This window comes from Komagataella phaffii, chromosome 2, assembly GCF_000027005.1.
Source record: "Komagataella phaffii GS115 chromosome 2, complete sequence".
NCBI lineage: Eukaryota > Fungi > Ascomycota > Pichiomycetes > Pichiales > Pichiaceae > Komagataella > Komagataella phaffii.
In genome coordinates this window covers 1521351-1538698 of record NC_012964.1, presented here as the reverse complement: position 1 = coordinate 1538698, position 17348 = coordinate 1521351, and the positions used below count along the sequence as shown (strand labels likewise).

General features: G+C 38.3%; 7 protein-coding genes across 7 annotated transcripts; 5 read left to right on the top strand and 2 right to left on the bottom strand.

The window, feature by feature from the left end:
- Nucleotides 1-98: 98 nt before the first annotated feature.
- On the bottom strand, nucleotides 99-1379 carry PAS_chr2-1_0801 (uncharacterized protein; the record flags this gene model as incomplete). Its single annotated transcript, XM_002491695.1, has 1 exon — nucleotides 99-1379. One exon carries the CDS (start codon nucleotides 1377-1379, stop codon nucleotides 99-101), a length of 1281 nt encoding a protein of 426 aa, XP_002491740.1.
- A 388-nt stretch (nucleotides 1380-1767) lies between these two features.
- PAS_chr2-1_0800 (Subunit of the RNA polymerase II mediator complex) lies at nucleotides 1768-4704 on the top strand (the record flags this gene model as incomplete). The annotated part of the gene is made up of 1 exon (XM_002491694.1): nucleotides 1768-4704. One exon carries the CDS (start codon nucleotides 1768-1770, stop codon nucleotides 4702-4704), a length of 2937 nt encoding a protein of 978 aa, XP_002491739.1.
- A 369-nt stretch (nucleotides 4705-5073) lies between these two features.
- On the bottom strand, nucleotides 5074-10541 carry PAS_chr2-1_0799 (Subunit of the HIR complex, a nucleosome assembly complex; the record flags this gene model as incomplete). The annotated part of the gene is made up of 3 exons (XM_002491693.1): nucleotides 5074-5465; nucleotides 5516-10226; nucleotides 10530-10541. The coding sequence occupies 3 exons, from the start codon at nucleotides 10539-10541 to the stop codon at nucleotides 5074-5076; spliced, it is 5115 nt and encodes a 1704-aa protein (XP_002491738.1).
- Nucleotides 10542-10616: 75 nt separating this feature from the next.
- PAS_chr2-1_0798 (uncharacterized protein) lies at nucleotides 10617-11666 on the top strand (the record flags this gene model as incomplete). The annotated part of the gene is made up of 1 exon (XM_002491692.1): nucleotides 10617-11666. One exon carries the CDS (start codon nucleotides 10617-10619, stop codon nucleotides 11664-11666), a length of 1050 nt encoding a protein of 349 aa, XP_002491737.1.
- An 840-nt stretch (nucleotides 11667-12506) lies between these two features.
- PAS_chr2-1_0797 (5' to 3' DNA helicase, involved in nucleotide excision repair and transcription) lies at nucleotides 12507-14828 on the top strand (the record flags this gene model as incomplete). Its single annotated transcript, XM_002491691.1, has 1 exon — nucleotides 12507-14828. One exon carries the CDS (start codon nucleotides 12507-12509, stop codon nucleotides 14826-14828), a length of 2322 nt encoding a protein of 773 aa, XP_002491736.1.
- A 123-nt stretch (nucleotides 14829-14951) lies between these two features.
- On the top strand, nucleotides 14952-16157 carry PAS_chr2-1_0796 (uncharacterized protein; the record flags this gene model as incomplete). Its single annotated transcript, XM_002491690.1, has 1 exon — nucleotides 14952-16157. One exon carries the CDS (start codon nucleotides 14952-14954, stop codon nucleotides 16155-16157), a length of 1206 nt encoding a protein of 401 aa, XP_002491735.1.
- Nucleotides 16158-16347: 190 nt separating this feature from the next.
- PAS_chr2-1_0891 (uncharacterized protein) lies at nucleotides 16348-17157 on the top strand (the record flags this gene model as incomplete). Its single annotated transcript, XM_002491689.1, has 1 exon — nucleotides 16348-17157. One exon carries the CDS (start codon nucleotides 16348-16350, stop codon nucleotides 17155-17157), a length of 810 nt encoding a protein of 269 aa, XP_002491734.1.
- Nucleotides 17158-17348: the final 191 nt, after the last annotated feature.

The window sequence follows — 17348 nt, the reverse complement described above, 5'->3', positions numbered from 1 at the left end:
GGCGGTGGGTGTGGGACCTGAAAAGAGCACCTCAGACCTTGAAAACTGGTTTGAAACTCAGTAATCATTCATGACACCATCATAGTATTACAATATTACTAAACCGAAAATGTGCGAAAAGGCTGACACCACTTGCTATCATAGATTTGATCAATATCCCACCTGGAATCCCTCCTACAAAGGCAATTTTGAACGACAACTTTCGCGTTCTCCCATTCGTCTCCAACCGACTCAAATAAAAACCAGCACCAATCCATTAAAGCGATTCGGTGAGAAGCCTTTGCTCTACGTTTATAACTAGCAGAACTAACCACCCTGTTGTGGTCGCCATATGAAGGGGGAGGGTCAAAGGGCAATCGACCCTCAAAAATAGCATAAAAAAGCACTCCCAGAGACCAGCAGTCAGACTGCCGCCCGTCATAGGGCATACCCATAAGCAATTCAGGAGAAACATAATCTTCTGATCCACATCTTGTTGTCAGCATAGGGTTTTCTGGGCTGATCTCACGGGCCAGTCCGAAATCAGTTACTTGTAGTAATGGCTTGGTGCCTAATGTCTCGTCCTCGTACATTTTTTTGAGTTCTTCGTAAGTACAATTAACTAATACATTTTCCAACTTGATGTCTCGGTGAACGATGTTATTATGATGGAGGTAGCGTATAGCCATCACTATATCCGTTGTCAATTTTTGGACAACAATCATTTGTAGCTCGTTTCGATGCTCCACCAAAAACTGATAAAGATCACCTCCTTTACAGTAGTTGAGAGCTAAAATAGAACAGCTGTCCGTGACACTGCATCCAATATATCTCACAATATTTTCATGATCCAATTTACTTAGTAGCTGTATTTCTCGACTGGTAGATATCTCCTGTCGTTCTTTGGTACTATTCGTGTAGCTGGTAGATTCTACAATTCTAGTGAACACTTTGAGTGCTACAGGATCTGGAAGTTCAACGGTCTGCGCAAGATATATCTTGCTGAATGATCCTTCACCCAAATCCTGGATTCCATAAAATAAATGCTGGGATCCATCTTTGAGAGTTAAAAAAAAGTTGGGAAACCTGTCTACTTCTACAGTTAATTTTTTTTTCTCCTGAATGGGCCCTGGAATCAATTGAATCCCTTCAGTTTGTTCCGCATAATCATCTGGTTGTTCTGTAACTTCAGTGGGTGTAGATACCTGTCTTTTAGAGTGGGCGTTCAAGTATTCTTTCCGAAACTCGGACACCGTTCTTTGCGATTTTGTGGTACTAAATAATGATACATTCTGACGCCTCTTGACTAAGAATAAATCTGAAACTGGAGACGGCAACTCAGAGACCGGTGAAAACAATCCCGAAGAGGGAAAAAACTGTTGGCCTTCTTTTTTTACCATTAATCAAGAGGGCTACGATAATGGAGCATAGAAGTTACACTTTAGTGCCCAATTGGGGAAATTGGATAAAGTACACGTACTATTAACAAGCGTACAATGTCTGCAAATTTCAACCACTCAATTTCCAGAAAAAGTCGGTATCAAGTAAACTAATCGTCATTCATTTTCTTAGCGGCCTATGCTATACCAATCACGAGATGTTTCTTCTCATTAGGATTTTGACTGCCGATTGTTTGAGGTAAGGAGCCGTGTTTGTGGAGTTTTTGGGAAATCGATAAACACACGCATCACCGAATATTTTTTGCTAAGAGCCTCTTTGGTGAGAAGTACTTCGTAAGCCCTACGGTTTGGCCAAAGAGATCAGAGTTTATGAATCAGTGTTTGCGGCATGATCTCAGAAGTCACAGATAACATCATTCCTCTGAAGCAAATACTCTCTACCTACTGTCTGCATGTATATAAAGAACTTGGTGAAAGTATAAAAATTTTACAATCGAATCAGGATGACCACAGTAAGAAAAAACGTTTCTTGGAGGTACTAGTGACTATACGAGAAAATTTTGTTCGCCTATTTGTTTTGAGTAAATGGGCAAAAAGTGCAGATGATATTTATAAGCTGATCAAGTTATTTGCACACTTGCGAAGGTTGATATTAGAGATCGGAAATGTTGCCCACGGAATGAAGTTCATGGGGTTATCCTTAATAGATGCCAAACTGCCAAATCCCGATTTGCGAACAGCAATTGAAGTTGTATTGAAAGGACGGCCACAATTGAAGACTTATGGTTTTCTTCAGAGCAAGAAGCTAAGTTCCGTATTGATCTTGAGAACTATCAAGGAGGTTAACGTCATACTAGCGAGCCGAATATCAATGGCAAAAGAGTTACCTTTTCTTTTACGGAACTACAAAGTTGCTAATGGGAGAATAACATTTCACGTGAGCAACTTTTTTGAAACCAGTCTCAGTATTGGGGATGAGAACGAAAATCAGTTATATATGGTTTATTTTCATTTTAATTTTGGTTCTTTGGATAATAAACTTATGACAATGACCACTCATTTAGATGAAGGTACCCAAAATTTACTGTTCAAAAAAGCGAACAGGGCACTAAGGGTGGATTTTGTTCCAGTGGAACAGACGAATGAAGATGATTCAGAAACAAAGCTGCCCAGACATAAAAGTCTCACGGAATCGTTGCAGCGCCTATGCAGACTACTATGCAAATTCTCCGTCGGCTACAAGCTCTATCTACTTTATCGGCAGCTGGTCACTTTGAAGGTGAATATTTGGAAGTCAGATCTGAGTCCAGTTTACTATCCTGATAAAAACAAGATCATTTTAACGTATTGGAACCAAAGAAATCTACGAAAGCCAACAATAGAGATCAGCGTAAGCGACAATGATACCCTTTCTTTCGAATGGTTTAAAGGAGGAATTCTGCAAAAGGCTGATGGTATAAAGCTAGCAGACAAAGCAGGAACAATTTCGATGGAGAGCTTGTTGATGCAAATTACCTATAAACATGTGAAGCAAATCATTGATCACATTGTTCTACAGTTTGATGAGCTACTCTTAGACAGATCAAAAGTTATTACCTACTACACAAATGATTCTATTGTTTTCAGTTTAACACCTACGAAGTCCACGATATATAGCATCGACCCCCTCTCTGGTTTAGGGTATTTTACAAATCCATCTTCAAACAAAATGGTTGAAATTGAGGACCTAATTAACATTGATCCCCAATCCACCACCAGAAACTTGCTGCGTATCAAGTTAGAAACACAGCTTTACGAACTATCATATACAATGAATTCCACTGGGTGGATCAGTAATGATATTGTCACCCTTTCAACAGCAGAAATGAAACGTCTATCTATAAACACCAAATTATTCAACTTAATGAATTCTTCATTCAATGACAGCAGTCTTCTATTGTATAAGCTCAAGTTTTATAGGAGGAAGCAATGGCCTGGTGGTTGGTTTTTGATTGTGGGAGTTAACGGGTTTTCTTCTAAAATCCAGTGGTGGCTGTCCTATATTAAATCTGTCATGGGTCAGTGGTCAATACAATGGTTTGAAGAAATCCATGTTTCTGTTGCTGACTATGACTATTCTATGTTGCTGGATTTAAGCAATATGACAACAGAAAAACTGGTTTCTAATTTACTTATGGAAGAGTTGCGAAATAATTATAACACCAAAGTTTTTGTTGTTGATAATAAAGATCACGACAGAGTTCTGTTGTCCTTATCATCAGAGATCAAGAAGCATTTGCCTGCCAAAGGTCCTTTGTTAGTGTTGGACAATCACTCTCTGACGGCAATACCCTCATGTGAGTCAACCATCCTCATCTCTTTAGATGTGTCCACTCTAGACGTTCTGAAGCTATTTGTTCTCGGAAAACTCACAGATTTGCCTTCTCATCGAATGTTCGATTCTTTAACTGAAAACTACAGAACCGCCAATTTTGCTACATTCTCTTCAAAGGAGAATTGCCTATTCTTCAGGACATATCAAGAGATAAGTTTTCCCGTCCACTCTTCCTTAATATCTACAAATTTATTAGGAGATTCTCTCCATTTAATTCACCAATTCACCGAAATGATCAATCTTTTGTCATTGACGGATCAGCAAGCTGCAATCAAAGCTTTAGATGTAACACTTTCGAAGGTGAAATTTGAAGTTGGTAATGAAATTTATGGAAAGGAACATGTATCATTTTTAAGAGAGGGGGATTCTGTAAGCCTTGTTCTTTCCAAAACTAGTCCACATAGATTTTGTTTGCCTCAGATGGAATCTATGATTCAAAACAGAACAAAGACAATGCCACTTTCTACCAAGATAAATCATTTGATCAATTATATGCAGGTTACATTCTCTTTAGTTAACTTCGTGAACCACCTTGAGAAGGATTTGTCTAGCGAGGTAGAATCGCACCTACAATGGACAAGATTTATGTACGATATCAATTGGTTTTCGCTGATTTACTGGTCTAATGCTTTTCAAAAGCCTGGTAAAAATCAAAATTTGAAGCTAAAGAGAAAGGTTACGCTTAATATACAAATCAAGAATTGGACTGCTGTACCAACTTTAGTGAAAACTTTCATCAACGTAAACAAAGAGGATTTAGATTCTGGAGGCCTTGAATCTTTAGAGAAAATTTTCAAAGGGGAGAATGATAAGTTTAATTCCAAAGTTAAAAATTGTGAGCTAAGATTCTTGAATGTTGGGATTGCTTGTTCAATCAACTTTGCGCATCATATTTTACAGGAACTTCATCACCATATCATTTCGGAGCTGTCGCCCTCAAGTATTAGATAAACTTGAAAGAAAAGTGATTACTTAACATTATTTTGATTGCCTCAATATCTTCGATTATGATTTCATTAGGTTGACGTTGTTGGATGGTTCTTGTGCTCGAAAATTTATTGCTACCTATCACTTAGTTAAAGTATGAAGAAAATTGTCTATCGCCCTCTCTAATTTGTTCCATTTATTTCCTACTCGTTGTCATCTATACACTTGTATTATCTTTCGAAAAGAGAACAGTTTTATCTCGATAGAAGAGTTACATTTGAAAGTTTCTCTTCCACAAAAAGGATATGCTCTCACCTTCGGAACAGCAATTTGGGGTATAACTTCTGTTTTTTACCGCCCCATTGAGTGCCTTCAACTTAGTAGTACCCAAACCTATATATGTAGTGCTTCTGGCCCTTCATTCAGTAAGCTTACTGTGTTTTCATGGTTCTGCTCATCAAGTCTCAGCCCAGAATTGAGTCTTAGCTCAAAGTCAAAGTCTTGAGGCTTTAGACTCACTAGATCCTTGGAGACGAGCTTTAGGAGCTCGGAACATAAAGGCAAAATGTCCCTTTTTGCAACTTTTGGTTTGTATTTCTTCACTTCTTCAGTATTGACCTCAATGAGACCTTTGCGACGCTCCCATTCCTGGAAAATTTTCAAATATATTCCAAAAAAGGTATCATCAACCATCCCAGTGGGAGCAAATCCATTAGTCATCCTCCTGAATTCCGACATTTCAAAAAGAAGATAGTAATCTACCCTGTTTTCAAAATCTATAATCCCTGTTTTGGAAAGATCCTCTAGGAAAAGTTTTTTTTTTCCAACAACTCACCATAATGATAAATAGCCAGAGCTTTCTCAGTATATTTTTCATCCATTCCACAGTATTTTCGTACCAGTATACACAACTTGGTACATGCATGGTCCCATGCTTTCGATGGCTGGACCAGATTCTGGCCTATTTTCCTAAGCTTCTTGCACAAGGTTATCATGCTGTTGATATCTTCCAGTTCGAAAAGAATATCAACAAAAAATATGACATAAGTATAGTTGTATACGAAATGCTTACCAGGAATTTCATTTTCTGGTTTCCAAATGGAAACAAGAGCTTTGGAATGAGCTTTTAGATTCACCAAAGCAAGCATCTCCTTTTTGGCTCCTTGAAAGTCATTAAAAATCTCGCATCTAATCCTAGCAGAGCGATAAAGAGGTTTGTGTTGCCAGTTTCTCTTATCAATCTGGTTCAATTTGGATAACCCCTGCAAACACTGTCTAGCAAAATCATCTTCACACTCGACGAGTTTACCAAGAGTACTTACAACGGGATCTTCTCCAAGATATTCTGATCCTTCTGCAACGGTAAGTTTCTGTTCTTTTAAAACAAATTTGAAAAGTAAGCTCACCAATTTGTAATGAGGCTCAATTATCACTTCAGTGCTCTTTTTGGAAGACACCTTACAGGAGAGTAGCAGAGTGCGGACCACAACATGGGCAGAATAGCCCAATTTCCTTTGAACCTTAGCTAAGTAATAATAATTAACCCAGTCATCGCCAGCGGTTCTGATAGCTAACTGGAAAGATAGTTCTAATACTTTGTACATCAGGGAATCTCCGATATTGTTCGCTGATAGCTTTTCATATGCTTTGGCTCCTTGATGCTTCACAAAAAGGGGGGTCGAATTCACAAGAAGAGCCAGTTTATTCATTGGTTCGACCAATGCGCCAAATAAAAGCTTTCCAAATCCACTGAATAGAGCATGCGAAACTCCTTTTGAGAGTTTGATTTTCACTAAGCGGTGGCTTCTGGAGTATTCGTTAATCGCCATAATATAGCACAAAATAGCTTTCTTTTGATACACTGCTGTTGCCATCTTCCTGTTCTCGTTGTTGAGTTTATCGCTTGTCCAGATCACATCATCTTCAAATAAAAAAGTATAACACTGTCCCAGACAAAGCCAAGTCTCTAGCCTATTATTACCACATAGTAGATCATTTTTTAGCATCTTGATAACGAATCCTAGTTCTGCCGACCTCCCTTGCATACTGCGTTTTCTCACCTTGAAAAGATTCAAAGCTGTCAATCCTTGCAAATAGTAAAGGCCACTTTGAGTCACCTCAGCCAGATCCCATTCTGTCAGGGGTTGAAGTTCAATACGTAAAAGCCCATGAAAAGAATATTTAAGGGTCTTTACTGTGATCATCATGTTGTTGAAAAATGATTCAATTTTAGCAGTATTGATCATGAACCTGTCATTTAGATCAATGTTCGGGTTACCTAGCACGTCGTGAATCCTGTCTAGCAGAATCTTCATGTCAGACCTGGGTGGCGATAAAAACGGATTCTTTTTGTTGAAAATATAGGGAAGAATGTAGAGCGAGATATTTAACGCGTCGTCCTTGGACATAGGTCCATGATGGCACCTATGGTTGAATGGGGAAAATTTTTCCTTTGACAAGGAAACCCCGAACCTACAGTTGAAACATTGGAAGAGTTCACTATCAGAATCGTCACAGTCAAGGGTCAGCAGTTCCCGCTGGAGCACCTTTAGAAATATCCCATTAGCACGGTCACATATTGCACGATCCCCAAGTGCTTTGTGAAGTAAGCTCAAAAAATCATTGATGTTCTCCTTCACTGCTGCAGCTCCCAAAAGAGATTTCCAATACAGAAAAAACAAACAAAACGTGGCACATAATATATCAGAGAGCCGATGAAAAGATCTCGGAGATTTTCTAGAGAAACTTTCTTGACCATATATCTGTGCAAAATCTTCGAGGACGAGAACTACTACACAAAGTTGTACAAATGTAGCAAGCAAAGGCATGCTTTCAGGATCCAAGGATTCACTGTATTTGATCTGTTCCAGTAAGCTGACAAACTTAATTGTAAATTCTCCAAAGAAACCTAATACTCTTAGTAATAGCTTTTGCCTGTGCAAAAACTCCGCATTCTTATAGAATTCTCCATGTAACTCTTGCTCCAACAAAGCAATAACAAGATTATACCCTTTGTTATACTTTGGGATGTCTTGTACCTCAAAATAGTGCTTTAGTAGAATTTGCCAAAGTTTTAACTTGAGCTCAATAGACGACCCGTGAATGAATTGGTTCAGCTCGCAATATTCTTCCGCAACAGGAGATCTTTGTACAAGTAGCGATTCCAGCATTTCTATACGAGTGCTTGCGTTGTCTACACTATTGTCTATGATCGAAGAAAAAAGATTCAAAACATTGAGTTTCGACAATTGAATGCCAGCATTCCTTGAGCTAAGCATCGAAATATGGTCATTATTAATGTAACTTGTGTCGATACTGATATGGCATTCCTTTAATTCCTTGTCTAAGCGAGACAAAAGGAGCCTCGCATAAGTGAGAGAGCTGTCATTACTATACTGTGAATATGATATTTGGACCCATCTGAATTGAAACCAATATTTTTGAACAACATCCGAAAATGATCTTCTCCGCAACAAGAAGTAAATATCACGAACAATGGAACTCCAATTCAAAATTCTTCCCTCAACACAATGTGCACTGTTTAATAGCTCATTGTATCGAGACTTGTTGCTTGCCCAATCTTTCTTCGTTTTCATAACCATCTTGAGTGAAATGTAGTCATTTACAAGCTGCTCAGTGAACGATATTGAGATGGTGTAAAATTCAAATAACTTGATTGTTGAACCATCTTGGCGATTCAAAAAGGACCGAATATTATTGAGTAGCGTTACATCCACAGAATCCATTATTCTCCGGAGCGATTTTAGAGCGCCCTTCTCCAGCTCATAATCAGTTATGATACGAGAGTTCAAAACATCGTTGTGACCGAAAAACTGCTTCAATACAAGATACTTCAATTGATATACGTTCAAACACCTGTTTTCAATCATCGCCAAGAACTCTTTAAGCGTTGTTTCGACCATTGGTAGATCGTTGAAGTTTCTAATTGCCACATCAAAATCATTAATAGACGTCGAGCTTAGAATGTCAATCACCGAAAAATTCTCAAAACCTTCCATTTCAATGTTAAGTAACAATAACGCAGAACAGTTCTGGGTCCAATTGTTCAAAATACTAACAAAATCAATATCTGGAATAGGAATCGCCACATCTGTTCTTCGTGATTGCAACTTTTCATCAATTAATGCTTCAGTGTTGTCAAAGAGCTGAATGTGGCCAGGACATAAGGCTAAGAAGATGTTGCATGATTTGATGAACTCTGTATTATGAGCAAAATCATCCATTGCAACTACAACAGAAAGAGAATCTATGTTCCTTCGGCTTCGACTACTACGATTGAATTTTTGTGCCTCTGACTGAGTAGGTGGAGCGTCCAGGCTGCCCCTGAAGTTGGGACTTGTAACAACATCTAGATTCCCACGATTCTCATTTCCTTTCTTGTTTCTTGAATGTGTCCTGTGTTCTTCTTCTAGTGCGGCACTATTGGAGGAGGATGCTTCGGGGTTGATCATGTGCTCTTCGTTTGAAGAGGATCTTTCTTTTTCATGTGATTCCTCACGTTTATGGCATGAATTATCTAGTTTGGTTTTTGATGCATCTTGCGAGGTTGCGTAGTCTGGCGGATCAGGCGTTCTGTATACTAGCTCATCATCAGAGCATTCAGTGTCCGCCAAGTCTCTGCCGTCTCCATTCGGAGCTTCTAAACCGACTCTTTCCATGGGAAAGTCGGTGAGTAAATAATCATCAAGACATTTTGTTTTTCCTTTAGACTTCGGTATCAGCACTTCTATATTGCTGAGCAGTAGGCCCCATGATGATGAAGGTTTCAGTTTGAAAGAGTGTTTCTGATCAATTGAAAACAACGACCTATTTGAAGGATTTAGCTTACAAGAAGAGATCGAGCTAATAATCGAATTTGCCCTTTTCCTCTTCCTCGATGGTACTCGTTCAAACGACTGAATATGATTATTAGATATGAATCCACTATCGCAAATGTTATCATCAAACTTTTGAAGAAGAAAATCATAGAGGCTCAAGGTATCCTGTAGCTGACCTCTAGAAATGTTGTATTTAGACACAGGAAGTTCATCCTCAGATCCATATTGATTGTCCCATTTCATCAGTTCGTATTCGACTATGTACCTTGCAATTCTCTTGTAGTCGAGCATCATGAAAATGTCATACAACAGTTGAGTTAAGAAACTATCTCCTTCCTCGTATTCCAGAGCCTTAACCAAATCTTTCAAACACAAAGTAAGAAGGCTCAAGAGTTCATCATGAAGCGTATCAGTCGGCTTCGATTTGACTGCTGTGAACTGTAAAATATGCAACCGCAAGATACCTCTATTGCGGTAGGCTAAGTAGTTTAACGTTCGTATAACGGGAGATATTGTTGGTGTCTCCGATTGCATAATGTTCAATGAGAATAGCTGATTGTATAATTGCTCTGCTTCTTGTAATTGTGCATCTTTCTGCAAGTTCAAAGCTTTGTAAAAAATTCTAAATCCTTCTTCGATTTGCAGCTCTTTTGTATGATCTTCAGCGTCACCTTCATCGTCTTCAACATTGACTGCCCTAAATATCGACTACTAGTGTTAGTTTTATTCAGTTAGCTATTATCAGATTTACGCACCATTTCTCCGTTAACAAATCAATGAACTAACAAGAGTTAAAGCTGACAACTTTTACTTCAAGTAAACTTCTAGGTCAATCCAGCAATTAATCCCTAACCAGTCAAAAAGTGAATTGGTATAATTTTAAATTTCACTGAATGTAGCAAGCAGCAGCCTAATTGAGCCTAAGGATCCGAATTATTTACGAAGTAGTTTGGCGTCGATTATTTAAAGTAGTGAATAGTGCACCAACAAATATTGTTGTTTTGTACTTACTAAGTAAAACATTATGGTTTTCCATTTAGACAATTTCTAAATGATTCGGGCAAAAAAGAAGAGGTTACTACTTACAACAGGTTTCTAATGCACAAATATTATACCGAGTTATTGACGCAAATCAATGTTTTGTGTGTATACATAGAAGAAAGCCTTACTAATCTTCCTGATTTCACGATCAACGTGAAAATACTTAGAGGAGCTTTGCTCGTGGAGCGTGGCTGTTTAAAATATAACTTACTAATTCCTCTGATTAATCCTGATTTGGAAAAGCTTCCAAATATAAGCATACATGATAATGTAGTTGAAATTAGACTATGGCTCAAGCAAAGCAATCGGTTCAATGAGACGAACGCTCTTATGGATGCTGAACCAAGGTGGAGTGCAGATTACCTTAAAACAATAGGAGAGTTCAGCTTTGGTTGTGGAAATTGTAGAGCTGAATTGATTCATAGAAGTAAAGTTAGTTCCATCAATGCCATGCCTTCAGAAATGTGGGCGGAGATGATGGAATTTTGGCATTGTCACAAGCCAGGAAGCAAAGTTTCCAATTCTGGACTGCGCTATGGAAATTTGCAGCCGAGGAAAGGCGCTATCATCTTGGGCTTTTATTACCTTTTGTTTCACCCTCTCAGTTTTGAGACAATAGAGAAAGAGGATGATGAAACAATAGCTTGCGCCAATTGCGGTTTTCCCGTAGGTATTGTAACTAAGAATTGCTCCAATTGGAAAATCTATAACTGGAATTTGCTTCTTACAAAACCAGGAAATTTAAAATTGGAACAGTTCCCACCATACATCTATGCCTACAGTGTTTTACTGGATAGGATAAACTCTAATGGCGCCAGGTTTATACGAATCAAGAGTCTGCTAGTATGGATTTTTGGAACAGGCGTAACTGTGACTTTAGCTGAGCATATATACGAGAATTCTTTGAAGATAATGTATATGTCTGATGAAGGGGATATTGTACACTGGATCCAGGCTGCAGAGCACCAAAATATTGAAAATATGGAAGATTTACCAGATTTGGTTCTGTCAGATACAGCAAGTGTTTTAGAAAAAACAAACAAGTGCCTACCTGACTCCTGCAAGTCATTTGAAAATTGGAAAATCGGATTCCTGCCTAGTGACTAGGACCCTAATTTTTGTTTGTCAAGTTCATTATGTTCCAACATCATAATTAGAATGATTGAACATTTTCCGATGAATAGAACACAATAAACGTTTAAAATTTTTTGTTTTATAAATATTTTAAGCAATGGCAAGGTAGTATCTTTCTTGAGGCCAGGTACATATCTTGGAACAGTTAGTATACCAGTGCTTCTTACTGCACCATTAGTTCGACAGTGGCTGAAGAACGCAGGTTCTTCAATAACCGAAGCTTACCTACTCTGCAGGTAATAATGCAAAGTCTGTTGACCCAATGGTACTAATTTTTTTATGATAGTATTCCATTGTGGATCTGAGATACGTACCTTGTTCAATCAATAGATAGTCCTCTCAAAAATGTAAGGCGTTTTCGCAGTGTCACCTTGTGCTCTCTGCATAAATAACAATTCTAGAGACAGCTCACAAAAGTCTTTTACTACTATTATATGAGACTATTTCAAAAACACGGGGAAATACGTCCAGCATAAACTATAAACTATACTCCGTACAAGTCAGGTTCACCTAACATGCATTCGCTTGGCTTGCTTCAAAGCTCATTGCTGACACTATCGAACAAAACTACACGGAATCTGACTCAACTGACGGAAAGAAAAGGACTAGTAGCATCCATGTAGAAATTCAAGTAATTAGTAAGTTGAAGTTTGAGGTCATAAAACCCATTTAATTTCATTAGAGAATGAATTAAGATTAGCACAGAAAAGTTTGATGCATTAGCTACTAATTACAGCCCCAACACCACAGCGGCCATTTGCACCATAACCTTTCTCACTAAATCTTAATTCAAGTTTGTCTAGATTTGATAGTATGAAATTCTTAATAGATGATTTGCCAGTGATATTTCCATATCCAAAAATATATCCAGAGCAATATGCGTACATGTGTGATATTAAGAGAACCTTGGATATTGGGGGTAATTGTATACTTGAGATGCCTTCAGGAACTGGTAAAACAATTTCATTGCTTTCTTTGACAGTTTCCTACCAAATGTTTTATCCAGAACATAGAAAGATTATTTATTGTTCTCGTACCATGTCAGAAATTGAAAAGGCTCTTATAGAGTTAACCAAATTAATGGACTTTAGAACAAAAGAGTTAGGCGTTAAAGAAAACTTTAGAGGTCTGGGGTTAACCAGTCGTAAAAACCTTTGTCTTCACCCTATTTCACAGGAGAGAAAGGGTATCGTAGTAGATGAAAAATGCAGAAGGATGACAAATGGACAACTCAGTCTTCAAGTTGCCAAAGGAGAAGCTGATAAAGATCAACTATGCTCGTTCCATGAAAAAATGAATGACTTAGATTCGCACGAGTACATTCCCATCGGTGTTTATTCATTTGAAGAGCTCATAAAATATTGCAAAGGAGTAGGCATTTGTCCGTATTTTACGGTTCGTCGTATGATGTCATTTTGCAACATAATTATTTATTCCTATCACTATTTATTAGATCCCAAAATAGCTCAGAGAGTTTCGAAGGAACTTTCTAAAGAAAGTATCGTTATATTTGACGAGGCACACAACATAGATAATGTTTGCATAGAAAGTTTATCCTTGGATTTAACAAATGATACACTTAAGAAAGCTTCCAGAGGAGTAAACAGTCTTTCCAAAAAGGTTGATGAAATCAAAAGAATTGATAGCAAAAAATTGCAAGATGAGTACGAGAGATTGGTGGAGGGACTAAGGGCAACAGAATCTTCCCGTAACGAGGAACTGATCATGGCTAATCCTATATTACCGGATGACATATTAACCGAGTCTATTCCTGGAAATATTCGAAGAGGTGAGCATTTTGTCATGTTTTTAAAGCGGTTTATTGAATATCTTAAAACACGTATGAAAGTGTTACATGTAATTTCAGAAACACCGGCGTCATTTTTGCAGCACTTAAAGCTTTTAACGTTCATTGAAAGGAAGCCACTAAGATTTTGTGCCGAACGTCTTGCTCTATTAGTGAAAACGTTAGAACTAACTGAAATTGAGGAGTTCATAGCATTGAAAGATATTGCAACGTTTGCAACATTAGTCTCAACATATGAGACCGGGTTTCAACTCATTTTAGAACCTTACGAGACTGAGAATGCTTCGGGACCGAATCCAATACTGCATTTTACATGCTTGGATGCCTCTATAGCGATAAAACCAATCTTCGACCGTTTTTCCTCTGTTATTATAACATCAGGAACTATTTCCCCCTTGGATATGTATCCCAAAATGTTGAAGTTTGATACTGTTATACAAGAGTCTTACACCATGACTCTGAGTAGACGATCCTTTCTTCCGCTGATTGTAACCAAAGGGTCAGATCAGGTGTCCATCTCTTCTAGATTTGAGATTCGTAACGATCCCAGTGTTGTTCGAAACTACGGTACGTTGCTAATCGAATTTAGTAAGATCACGCCAGATGGGTTGGTTGTTTTCTTCCCTTCATATTTGTACATGGAGAGTATCATTTCGATGTGGCAAAATATGGGCATCTTAGACGAAGTATGGAAGTACAAATTGATACTGGTGGAGACTCCTGATTCACAGGAAACCAGTTTAGGACTTGAAACATACCGTAAAGCATGTTCAAATGGAAGAGGAGCTGTTCTATTATCTGTTGCCAGAGGAAAGGTTAGCGAAGGTATAGACTTCGACCATCATTTTGGAAGAACTGTTTTGATGATTGGTATACCATTTCAATATACAGAGTCGAGAATTTTAAAAGCTCGATTAGAATATTTAAGGGATCATCATCAGATAAAAGAGAACGAGTTTTTATCTTTCGACGCAATGAGACACGCTGCTCAGTGTTTGGGAAGAGTACTGAGAGGCAAAGACGATTACGGAATTATGGTTTTAGCGGACCGAAGGTTCTCTCGCAAAAGAAATCAGTTACCAAAATGGATTGCTCAAAATCTGTTAGACGCTGACACAAACTTGTCAACAGATATGGCGATTGCCAATGCAAAAAAGTTCTTGCGAACTTTGGCACAGCCATCTAATCCAAAGGACCAAGAAGGGGTATCTGTATGGAATGCTGAACAGCTAAAAGATCATCAAAAATTACAAACAAAGAACGTAGAAGCAGAAATGGAGTTGGATTACTTGAATGATGATGAACTGGAGTTAGCATTCGAGAAATGAAATTTTCGATTTGGCCAGGCTTCTGGTAGTATTAATGGCGGAGGAAAAGAGTTTTCGCGACCGTTTGCGCTTCTTTTGGTTGGGTTCTATGTCCAACGAACACGTTGAGTGGAAGAAAAATAAATGGCTAAACCGAAATTGCTTAGCTTGGACGCATTTGCAAAAACAGCTGATGATGTAAAAGTTAAGACAACTAGTGGTGGTGTCATTACGTTAATCTGTTTGATTGTAACTTTGATACTGGTTACGAACGAGTACTTCGATTATCAAACAGTAGTTATTCGACCTGAGCTAGTGGTAGATAGAGACCACGCAAAAAAGCTAGACATTTCTTTGAATGTGACATTTCATCACATCCCTTGCGAACTTCTAGCGATGGATATTATGGATATAACTGGCGATCTACAGATTGACCTTCTTATGTCCGGGTTTCAGAAAACTCGAGTAGTAGATGGTCTGGCAAAAGAGACGACTGAATTAAGGGTCAATGAATACAAGCAAGAGAACAATAAGTTAACTAATAGCAACAATCCATATTACTGTGGTAGCTGCTACGGAGCTTTAAATCAAAAAGATAATGAAAACAAACCTTTCGACGAGAAACTCTGTTGCAATACCTGCGAATCTGTGAAGAAAGCTTACGCAAAGGCAGGATGGGCTTTTTATGACGGAAGGAACATTGAGCAGTGCGAAAATGAGGGTTATGTGCAACTGGTCACTTCGATGGTTGATGAAGGATGCCAGGTTTCTGGAACTGCACAGATAAATAGAGTGTCAGGTAATCTTCATTTTGCTCCTGGGAGTTCGTTAACCAGCGGCTCCCGCCATATTCATGATTTATCACTTTTCGAAAAGTATCCGGATAAGTTCAACTTTGATCATACTGTGAATCATCTTTCTTTTGGAAAGACAATCGACAATCAGGAGATGTCCACTCACCCTCTTGATGGATATGAGGCAGCTACCGGAAATAAAAACCATCTTTATTCATATTTTTTGAAAGTGGTAGCAACTAGATATGAGTCTATGTCAGGATTGAAGTGGGACACAAACCAGTTTTCAGCCACGTATCATGATAGGCCATTGGAAGGTGGTCGTGACTCTGATCATCCAAACACTTTACATGCTTCAGGAGGAATACCGGGAGCGTTTTTTCATTTTGAAATATCTCCTTTAAAAATAATTAACAGGGAACAATATTCAAAGACACGGTCTGCTTTTGCTCTTGGGGTTAGCGCAAGCGTTGCAGGAGTCTTAACTCTCGGATCTGTTTTGGATAAGACAATATGGACTGCAGATCAAATTCTTCGACAGAAAAAGGATTTGTAGTAGAATAAGACAAGATTTCATTTTATATTAGATATTAGGTGTTAATATTATACAGTCGATTTGATAAGAGCGAACTCTGTATATAGTAGGTAATGCTGTCCCCCCACAAACGGCACCCACTTCCCTCGCGAGACTCAGTTTTATAACAAAATTTTCAATGTTCCACATCTTTGACAACTGAAGTCCCATCATGATTGTCCCACGCCTATCTGCTAGATACATGTCTAGTGGTCCGATTAAAAGTTCACTAATGCTTAGCCGCATTCCAATTGTTACTCGAGCTTTGAATCCTTTTGAAAAAGAGTACTTTAACTACCAGGCTGAACTTGAGAGAAGATTGATGAGAACTTTCCCGCAATACTACTATTTTAAGAAAGGAACACTTGCAGAGAGAAAGTTTCTAGATATACAGAATGGTGTCATCTCAAAACAGCCCAATGTATGGTATCCAAAAGGTATTCCAGATGTTAAACATGGAAGAGATAGGCGATTCAAACAAAATATCCTTATTCCTGGTGAAGAAGCCAACAAAAATGACGAAAAGAATTTGTCCAGGCCCATTGAAGTTAATGCAAGAGTTACTGAAGCGGACAAAACTAATAACATGTCTTCTTTGAACAGAAAGTTAAGCCATACATTATACTTAATAGTCAAAGAAAAGGATCAGTGGAAGTTTCCCTCATTTAACCTTGAAAGCCAATCGCTACATACCGCGGCAGAGAAGGGTCTGGTAGATCTGGGTGGAAATCAAATTAAAATCTGGACAGTCTCCAATACGCCGGCTGCAGTAATAAAGTATTGCGAAGGTGAATTAGTGGCACCAACTTACGAAAGTCCTGATGAACGCATTGAACGCCACTATATTATAAAGAGTCACATAGTTGCCGGCTCTTTTCAACCCATGAATATTGAGTATAAGTGGGTGACCAACGATGAAGCTGCCAGTTTCTTTGATAATTCCTACTTTCAACAAGTGCGTCATCTTCTGGCAAACTTTTAGTTAGTTCCTGTAAATAGACTCTACGGATGTTTCTACGGTTCGATGAATGCCATCGTAACTTATACCTTCCTCCTATTTTAGATGTCCATATTATGCCAGCTTTTAACCCAAGCATAAAAAGCTAGCCTGCTCTCTTGGTATTTTATTCATAGTGCTATAGTGGTTTCAATCGAAGGATTCCGATAATAATC